General features: G+C 39.8%; 1 protein-coding gene across 2 annotated transcripts in view; it reads right to left on the bottom strand.

The window, feature by feature from the left end:
* Positions 1 to 2172: 2172 nt before the first annotated feature.
* The window catches only part of PRKG2 (protein kinase cGMP-dependent 2), a 106177-nt gene continuing 97624 nt past the window's right edge, over positions 2173 to 10725 (bottom strand). The window contains exons 18-20 of one of the 2 annotated variants that reach the window (XM_043572378.1): positions 7889 to 7955; positions 4958 to 5096; positions 2173 to 3049 (exon numbers count right to left, since the gene is read on the bottom strand). In XM_043572378.1, coding sequence (XP_043428313.1) covers positions 5001 to 5096; positions 7889 to 7955 — 163 coding nt within the window. In that variant the 3' untranslated portion in view covers positions 2173 to 3049; positions 4958 to 5000. Of the gene's footprint in view, positions 3050 to 3127; positions 5097 to 7888; positions 7956 to 10725 lie in introns of those variants that run through there. The other variant, XM_043572377.1, reaches the window with a different exon arrangement.

The following is a 10725-nucleotide window of genomic DNA, read 5'->3' as shown; positions in this document are numbered from 1 at the left end:
AACTCTTGATTTTGGCTCAGGTCATGATCTCACAGTTTGTGGGTTCAAGCCCTGAATAGGGCTCTGAGCTAACAGCACAGAGCTTGCTTGGGATTCTCTCTCTTTGCCCCTTCCCCCACTCATGCACTCTCTCTCTCAAAATAAATAAATAAAATATTAAGAACAACAACAACAACAACAAACACTTCTTAACTCACAGTTTCTGTGAGTTAGGAATATGGGAGTTGTTTATCTGGCTACTCTGACTCATGGACTCTCACTAGGCTAACATCAAGGTGTAGGTCAGGGTTACAGTCTCATCTGGAGGAGAATCTGCTTCCAATTTCACTCCTGTGGTCTTTGGCAGGATTCAGTTCATCATGGGTTGTGGGACTGAGGGCCTCATTTTCTCACTGGCTGTTGGCCACATGGACCTTTCCATAAAGAAGCTCAGGTCATGGCAGCTGGTTTCTGTCAGAGCAAGCAAATGGGAGAGCAAGAGGCAGTGAACAGGATAGAAGTAGAGTCACTCTGTAATCAGATTTTAGAAGTGATTTTTTATTCTATTCTTTTTGTTAGAAAGAAGTCAGTAGGCTCAGTTAACACTCCAGAGGAGAGGACTATAAAAGGATATGAATGCCATAGTGGTGATCACTAAAAGCCATCTTTGAAGCTATCTACCTGGCCCTTTCAAATGGATCAAAGGCCTTCTGAGCATATTAAGTATATGCTGTGCACACCCCCTCTTTTAAAAGAGAACTTTTAAGAATTATTTTCCCTGTATCATCTTCACAGGAAAGATTTGTGAATATAGAATTTGTCTAATGGAGTGAATCAAAGATCTATACAGAGGAAACTCACAAAGTTTTTAAAGGAAACATATCAGCTTGGAATAAAGAGACAGAGACAGACAAATTTTAAAAAAAGTCAAGTCTACCACCAAACAGTTGCAGGCAAGCTAAGAAGTCTGCTCAGCTGCAAATACCAGCCATATTTTATGCAAAAGGAAGGATGACTCAAAAGGCAGAACCAGGATTCTACAAGATGAGGCCAAGAGCCATGGAGAACAACTCATGGAGTATTGGCTGAGCCCTAAGCAGAGAAAAGGTACCATGTGTCAGACCAGATTTCAGAATTCGATGGACCAGTAACTGCTTTGTGCCTCCCATCTTCTCTCTGAATGCAAGTATCTGTTGGCTTATCCTTTGATGGTCTTAGTATTCAATGTTGGAAGTGTGCTGATAGACGGTTTGTTTACTTAGTTCACATACTTTTTGACCTAAAAGAATATATCCAAGGAATTACACCTGAGGAGCCTTATCCATACCGGAATGGATTTAGATGACAAGATCCTAGATCTTAAGCCTGTGCCTGATGCTGTAATGAAATTATATTTTTAGGGAGGCTCTTGGGAGGGAATGTGTTTATTTTGCGTATATAATAGTATAACTCACCTGGGACCAGAAAGTGGATTGTGTCAGGTTTTAAAATTGCTTGCAAATTCTTTAAAACTCTCTTCATTAAGAAGTGAAGTCTATGTTCCCTCTCATCAAATCTGAGTGGGCTTTGAGTGTTTCCACCAACAGAATATGTGACTCCAGGGATGGTTCATAAAAAAATATATAGCTTCTCCCTTGTTTCCTGGAATGCTTGCTCTTGAAACGCTAAGATTCCATGAAAGGAGTCTGACTGGTTTAAGAACACCACAATGTGAGGAATCCAAGCTGTGGAGAGGACATGTGCAGGCACTCTGGTCAGAAGTCCTAGTCTTGAGTGTCCTCAGCCTAGGCTCCAGATAGTGAGTAACAAGGCTTTAGGTGATTCTAGGTTCCGGCTATTGAAGTTACCCCAGTCTATGAGTCTTTCCCCCCGATGTCCCAGATATTGTGGTGCAGAGACAAGCCATCTTCTCTGTGTGTTTGAATTCCTGACCCACAGAATCTAGGATAATAATAAGACTGTTGTTCTAAGCAACTAAATTGTGGTTGTTATATAGTCACAATAACTGGGACTAAGCTATGAAAAACCACAACAGTGAAATTGTGAACGAAATGCACATGGAAGCCAATGTCTAGCTTTGAGGGCAATCAACAGTCAGTATGTTTATGATTACTTTAGAATCTTGTGTGAATCAGATAAAAGATGTAAATACCCCTAGCACAATGCCTAGCAATAAAGAACAAGGATTTATTATTATGCCAAAAGAAATATTTGTATATATTTATTTCCAAATGGTTATTATCAGTGACCTACAAGTATTAATATTCTGGCCCAATACTCCAAAGCTTTACATGTATATCTCTCTGAGTTACAGATGAATAAAGATATGGTTTACTGTTCACACAAATCTGGGCAGAGCTAGAATTCAAACCCAGATCTTTTTAACTTCAAAACTCTTACTTTTCATCATTATATTCTTCTCCCTCCAGACATTTTCATATTTAGAGAAAATATTCAGAAACTACAATTGTGAAAAGTTGGCCCCAAAGAGAAGAGCCTCAAGAATGAAAACTTAACCTTGCATTTGGAAAAGAGAGAACAAGAATGATTTAATGATCAGGAATACGATAGGCTGTATTTTCTAAGAATATATATACACATATATGTCCTTAATTCATAAAAAATTAGAGTTTAGAAATGTAGGTGAGCTGTTAATAAAGCACTTCATTTTGGTGAGGATTAATTCTTCATCTTTACTTCATGATTTAAAAGAAGAAGATAAATACTGATTTTAATTGGAACAACTGTACATACAGATATCAATGATACATAGGTTCAAGACTAAATGGTTATTAAGTCCCCTTTGATTCTAACAGAGACGGTAACAGTAGCTCCCACCTATGCAGCATTGATTATTTCACAGATATCAGCAAAGGACTCTTTGGGTGTCTTTGTTAAGGCCTGAAACAGGCCTCTAAAGTAGGTACCACTTTACCATGCCTTCTTCTACAGGTGAGAAAGCTAGTGCTCTACTCAAAGTAGTGAACTCAGTTTCCCAAGGTCACCCAGCTAGGAAACAGTGGAATTATTGGGGTTATATGATGGTTCATTTCTTCATCTTTATAAAGTACTGTAAAGGAAACAAAATAAAATCAAATGTGGAGATTGTATACTGATATGGCCAATCACAGGCAAAATAAAACTGTAGTACTCTCAGTTGGTTTTTATTGTATGTATGTAAGTCTTTTTTGAATTACAACTATTGATCTCCTTTGAGAATATTAATTATTATTATAACTATATAATTCTAATATCCATCCAATGCATAAATTTTCTACATTTATAGGTGGGCAATTTAAAAATATATACATGAAAAACATACAAGGCTTACAAACCAAATGCAAATAAAAATCTCTTAAAAATCTTAGAAATTCATTAAGCAGGTTATGTTGATCCTATTAAAAATGCTTTGTCTATGTACAATACATAATCTTTAAAAATACTACTCCAGGAAACAAAAATTCTTTGGTTCAGCAAAAGGATTCTCTAAATGTGGAAATTCAGTTTGTTAAGGATGCACCTTCTTGGGTTGGGCCTCACTTAACTGGTTTGACTTTTCAGGAAGCATATAGCTGACTCTTTTCTGAATGCTGAAAATATGGGTGGAGAGTGGGTAGAGGTTGCTTTTCCCATAGAACATTAGCATGTGAAAATATAACCAGAAGCTTGAATAATGCAGGAACTTAGATGTTATTTTTACTCTGCCAGATCAAAAAGATACAGAGAAAGTCTGCTTCCCATCCATTTGGTAGGATTTTGGTCGATACATAAAAACATTCTCTAGTAAACTTCTTAGGCACTGGCATCCAATGCCATTGAAACTAGTCTATTCATCATCTGGAAGGTTGTGAGAAGACAGAAGGGCACATCCTGGATGTCCCTTTTACTTAAGTCCTATGACTTCCCGAGGTGCTTGCCTACCTCAAAAATCTAAAATTATAAACACATCCATGACTCAAATCTCCTTAAAAAGTTATTGATGCAACAGTGATTACAGTGCATCAACATTAGTCAATGGGACTTTCATTAAAAATTAACTGTGGTTATTCTATACTCTTGATTGATTAACAGCAACATTCATAGAACTGGCCAAAATATCTCAGGGTTTCAGAGTCAGCAACCTGACCCATTAGAAATTATTCTCCTCCATATTTAATGAGAAGAAAAAGCCTTCACGATTTTGTGCCTGTGCGTTTTCTACTTTGGGAAAATATTTAGCATATAAGATAAAACCTTTCCAAAGGCCCATCACCTGATCACACATTATAACTACTTTTAACAAGGCTTTTGAAAAGTCTCTGAGGTATCACAGCTGGTCACAGGAGAATGAAAAATATTTTTTGCTTTATTTTTTCCAAGTTCCCCAATGGAATATAATTACTGGTTGGATGAATTAACTCATTTATGTTAGGAAGTGGTACCACTAATACTTAAACTTGCCTTTCCCAGACCAGCACCAGAAACATGTTAACATGTTTTTAGGTGGAATGCAGGTGAAAATCAAGAGCTTGTATGGACTACAAAGATTTCTGCAAACCACGACTTTGAGATGCCGTAATGCTTACATGGAATTGCTGTCACAGGGGAAGCCTTCTAAAGCTCACCCCTGTTCTTCCTTCCATTTGTGTGACTTAGTTGCTCAAAGGCAAGACACTTTTTAAACCTTATTAGGATTCAAAGGAGACAAGTATGATTGGGATGGAGCAACAGATTGCAGAGAAAATGGTGCCCCATCAGCACAACTGGTTCAGACTGTGGAGAGGGGAATAGGATAGCCTTCAGCATTTGAGAAAAGTGAAGAATAGAATACGTGAATAATTCACAGCATCTAAATGAGACATTATAATTCAGAACCACCTTCATAGCCACATCGTCCACCCAGCTCATGGCCAGGGATTCCTCTTCCCTAATGGTCTTCCAAAAGATATTATAATACTCCAAAGAGGGAAATGATCACTATTGGGTTATTGGTCCTTACACTCTTCTTCTGTATGTATCGGCAGTAATCATCTTTTCTTCTGTCAGAAGTCTTTATCCCAGCCTGACAGTTCATCTGGAGGCACACCCTTTTCAGGGGGATACTTGTCAAAGTAGCTGTGGTCTGTGGGTCCACTGAGCTAATAGAGGAAGAATTAAACCAAAGGTGAGGAGAACGTTGACTGAGCAAGCTATTATATACAGGTAATGCTTCTTATATTTGAACAACGATTTTATACTGCAACCACTGGTAAGTTACATGTAAGGAAAAGATGACCATTTATCATTAAAAAATTTTTTTTTACATTTATTTATTTTTGATAGAGAGAGACAGAGCACAAGTGGGGGAGGCGCAGAGAGAGAAGGAGACACAGAATCCGAAGCAGGCTCCAGGCTCTGAGCTGTCAGCACAGAGCCCGATGCGGGGCTCAAACCCATGAACCGCGAGATCGTGACCTGAGCCGAAGTTGGACGCTCACCCAACTGAGCCACCCAGGCGCCCCTACCAATTATCATTTTTGAGCCTCAATGGATCTGGTCACTGCATTACATTCAATAGAAGCTTCCTGGCCTGAGGAGGTACATCCAAAAGAAAAAGTGGTAGAAATTATATCTTTTTTTTTTTCAGATTGAAAAACATTTTAACAGCAAATATTTTTTAAAAATCAAAACTTGCCACTTTTAAATACTTTTTCCACTTTATAAAAGTGGATTTTTATACAGTTAATTGACCCATATAAAGTTTCCAGAATGCCAAAGGGTCAATTTAAAATATGACTGACCCTGTTCAAAGAGTGAAATGATTCTGGAATTAACCTATTTTGCAAATCAGATGATTTTCAATTATTTGCTTGCAAACAAAATTTAAAAGTACACAACTGGATTCTCAGTACAAATCAGTACAAATACTACTTATGGAAGGTCATAATGTGTTTTTAGAGGAGGTTGGAGATCACTCATAAGGTATTCAAAGCAACACTGCTAATATAAAACCTTCCATTCCCACTTACCTATGTGAACACAGCTCTTAGCATTTATATCCATATAATTTTAAATATTTTTTGTATTTATTTATTTTTGAGAAAGAGATAAATAGAGAGAGAGAGAGAGCACAAGCAGGGGACGGGCAGAGAGGGAGACACAGAATCCAAAACAGGCTCCAGGCTCTGAGCTGTCAGCACAGAACCCCATGCGGGGCTTGAACTCATGAGCAGTGAGATCATGACCTGAGCCAAAGTCAGACGTTTAACCAACTGAGCCACCCAATATAATTTTAAAAAGGAATAGAATTGATGTGGACCCTGAACCCATTCCCATTCTTTTATTGTTATTGTTATTATTATTATTATTATTTAATTTCAGAGAGAGAGACACAGCATGAGTGGGAGAGAGGGGCAGAGAGAGAGAGAGAGAGAGAGAATCTTGAGCCCAGTGAGCCCGATCCCATGACTCGGGCAAAATCAAGAGTTGGACGCTCAACCTACTGAACCATGCAGGCACCCCCTGATCCCATTTTTTTAATAAGTGACATTTCTCTCTTTTCAGGAAATATTTGTTAAATACTTACTTTAAAATTTTATAACATATTTCTGTTGATTGATACTCAATGCTATAAAAATGTAATTATAACTGAATCCAGAAGAAATATTTATGTTGTCACAGAAATTTCTGTTTTTTCACAGGGATTTTAAAATTTAGAAAACTATAGCTCAAAGGCATTTAAAGAATACCCAAATACTGGCAAGCATAGGAATACTTTTACATAAATAATTTTTTTAGGGAAAATAGGATGGGAATATAAAAATATAAATTCAGGGAGAAAAAAGAATTATGTAATATTGCTGTCAGTATTTTTTATTTTTTAAGTATATTTTTTTACTTTGAGAGACAGAGACAGACAGAGAGAGAGAGAGAGAGAGAGAGAGAGCATAAGGTGGGGTGGGGGGGAGAGGGGAAGAAACAGAGAATCCCAAGCTGGTTCTGAGCTGTCAGCGCAGAGCCCAAGGCGGGGCTCCATCTCAGGAACCATGAGATCATGACCTGAGCCAAAATCAAGAGTCAGATGTTTAACCCACTGAGCCACCCAGGCGCCCCGCTGTCTGTATTTTTTAAGTGGCTGATGGGCATCAAATCTCACTGGTATTTAGATCACATTGCATATATTTAAAGGAGGAATGTTTTACTTCAAAATGTCAATATTTACAACAAACTAGAAATCACATCCTTCACAATAATTTAAGCATGTGATGAAAACACTGAGATGTCAATCTAAAAATGTACGAGGGAGTCACAGATCTTTAAAATTCCAGTAACGAGAACACCGCACAGAGTCTGTAGGGTGTTGACCTAGATCATTCCTGAGTCATTCTTCCCCTTGCAAGTTAGCAGATGATCTGCTTTCTCTAGAGCTGGGCTGTCCAACCAGCAACAGGTGGTGACTGAGCACGTGGAAGGTGGCTAGTTCAAAGTGAGATTGCTGTAACTGTAAAATCCACTTGGGATTTCAAAAACAGTATGGAAAAATGAACGTGACATCTCATTAAAATTTTATATCGATGACACATCAAAACTGCAAGTTTTTAATACGCTGTAGTGATTAAAACTAATTTCACCCGTTTCATTTTCCTATGGCTAACTAGAAAATTTTAAATAACACGTATGATTCATATTATATACTTCTAGAGCCCTTTGTCAGTCTGACCAACACCAACGACATGGGGACTTAGATTTATATGTAACTGGTTCCTGAGAATTGAGCTAATCGCCATCAAATAAGAAATGCTACTTAGTCCCTATAATCACAACTACTATGACATTTTCACAGACTTTTAAAAACCGATTAAAAAATCTAAACTGTGACACACACAAAGACACCCATATTCTGCTTATAAAAACAGAAACTAGAACAAATGGAGTAGAGTAGATACCATACCTCTCTTTGTAAAGGCGATGGAAGGTTCCGCGCTTTCAGTCCCTCCCAATTAAAACCATTTAACCACCTGAGAAGTAAAAACAGTACAGAGGAATATTACTCGCCAGATCAACTCTTAACACATCAAGGTGTCTGTCAGTCCATTCTGTTGCCCTCTCCCCACCCACGACAGTGCAGCTGCAAGTGGCCAGTGGAAAAATGCATGTCTGTCTGGTTGTCTGCTGTCACATTAAATCCATGCCCACTAACCTCAAGGGGGAAGTTAATGCTGCCCAGCAATTGGTCTAGATTTCCCTGTTGTCCCACCCATTGTCACACTCCCCTAGACTCATAATTCATACTTGGTCCTCCCTCCTCAAACTTCCAGAAACCTTCCCCACCTCCATCCTCACTCCCAAATGGTGACCTGGCTTCCTGTTTCACTGAAAAAAACTGAGTTGCCACAATCCCCTACCAGCATATCTGCCTGCCTGTCCACATCCGCGTGCTTGCATCCCTGGTGCACCAGGGTTAACTCGGTAAGCTCAGCTCAGCTCCTCCACCGGGTACTTGATCCTGGAGACGTCTCTATTCAGAGGCATGTATCTGCCATTGTCCTCTCTCTTGAATCTTTAATGTCTACCTGCTAGATCATTCCCATCAGTATGGGGGCATTTTATTTCTTCCAACCACAAAAACACCTTCCCTTTGTTTTTAAATTTTATTTATTTATTTTGAGACAGAGAGAGAGACAGAGAGACAGAGAGAGCACAGGAGGGGCAGAGAGAGAGAGAGAGAGAGAGAGAGAGAGAGAAAGAGAGAGAGAGTCCTAAGCAGGCTCCACACTGTCAGCATAGAGCCCAACGTGGGGCTCAAACTCACGAATCCTGAAATAATGACCTGAGCCAATATCAAGAGTCAGACGCTTAACCAACTGAGCCACCCAGGCACCCCCAAAATGCCCTCCCTTGACCTGAGTGCCCATCCAACTTTCACTTTATTTTTCTCCCCCCACCACAGGAAAACTCCTTGGAAGGATGATCTAATCCCTCTACTTACCAATTTTCTCCTGACTGCACCTGTATTTCTCCTGAATGCAATCAGCATTCACCCCCTTCACTCCTGTGAACTCTTCAATTCTGTTTTTGTCTTACTTAACCTATGAGCATTTGCCATGGTTCATCACTCAGGCTTCCTGAAATACTGTTTTCACTTGGCTTCCAAGACATGTTATTCTCCTACCTTTTTGGGTGCTGTCCCTCCTTTCCCACTGCTATTTCCATAGGAAATCGGTGTGCTCCAGGGCTCAGTCCTTGAACCTTCTTTTTTCAACTACCCTCATTTCCTGGGTAAACTCATTCAGTCTTACAGCTTTGGATAGCATTTATACACTGGTTAACCATTTCTATTTCCAATCAAGAGCTCTCCATTGCTTCCCAGGCTAATAGCTACAGCTGCTATTCCCCATCTCCTAAGTAGGTGTCTAACCTGCATCTAGCATGTAGCAGGCCCACACTGGAGGTCCAAATGTTCTCCCAACGAGCTGGCCTCAACTCTTCCAGTTGTTCCAACCAAAGACCTTGGAGTTATCCTTTCTCTCATCTCTACCTCAGTCCAAATGCAAATCTTGTCAGTGTTACCTTCAAAATCTATCTGAATTCACAATGTGAAAAATTCTCATCACCTTCACTCTACCAGCATGGGCCAAGCCACTACTATTCCTCACCTGTATTATTGCAATAACTTCCCAAGAGGTCTTCCTGCTTTTGTCCACAGGAAATCACTGAGCAGCAAGTGTGATCATTTAAAACATAAGTCAGATCACGTCAGACCTTTGTTCACCCCCCCCCCAATGCTTCCCATTTTGCTCAGTGTGAAAGGCCAAGACTTCACTGTAACCCCTAAGGCCTTGCACACCACCTTTTCCACCACCACCCCATACCCCACTCACCACCTTCCTACTTTCCTTCCTCTCTTCTTCCTCATTCTTCCAACAAGGCAGAGATGCTCCCACTTGCAGACCTTTGCACTCAAAGCTAGATGGTTCTCTCCCCAGATTTGCATGTGGTTTGTTCCCTCAACACTGTCAGGTCTTTTCTCAAAGATCATTTTCTTAGTGAGGTCTTCTTTGACCATCCAATGTAACATCTCACCTCCATACCCCCCACCCCACTTCTTATCCTCCTTCCTGCTTTAGTTCTCTGCTATCTGATGTATCTGCCATATATTTTACTTAGTTATCCTGTTCATCCTATCTTCCCCGCTAGAATGCTAGCTCCATGAGGACAAGAATTTTCATCTGTTTGCTTTCCTTCTGTGTCCCTGACACTAGGAGCAAGACTAGTCATCAAACCAGGCTCAATAAATGTTTGTTTGTTTGTTTTTTATTTTTTTTCAACGTTTATTTATTTTAGGGACAGAGAGAGACAGAGCATGAATGGGGGAGGGGCAGAGAGAGAGGGAGACACAGAATCGGAAACAGGCTCCAGGCTCCGAGCCATCAGCCCAGAGCCTGACGCGGGGCTCGAACTCCCGGACCGCGAGATCGTGACCTGGCTGAAGTCGGACGCTTAACTGACTGCGCCACCCAGGCGCCCCAATAAATGTTTGTTGAATAACTGAATGACTCTTCAAGAGAAGACACTTATGCATAACCTCTTCCTATCATGTCTTAGAATATCATTCCACCTTGGTGGTGCTCTTGGTGATTTGTATACAAAAAGCTCCAAGATAAAAAGGTATCTTACAATAATCTGTAATGAGGTTAAGCTGATGGCCAGATGAATTTTCTTTTTATTTATTGCTTCCACATCATTAATCTAAAAATAAAATTATCTGGGGGTGCCTGGGTGGCTCAG

Source organism: Prionailurus bengalensis, chromosome B1 (assembly GCF_016509475.1).
Source record: "Prionailurus bengalensis isolate Pbe53 chromosome B1, Fcat_Pben_1.1_paternal_pri, whole genome shotgun sequence".
In the NCBI taxonomy this organism is placed as follows: domain Eukaryota; kingdom Metazoa; phylum Chordata; class Mammalia; order Carnivora; family Felidae; genus Prionailurus; species Prionailurus bengalensis.
The sequence above is the reverse complement of the archived record's forward strand: the minus strand, read 5'-3'. Positions and strand labels throughout refer to the sequence as shown.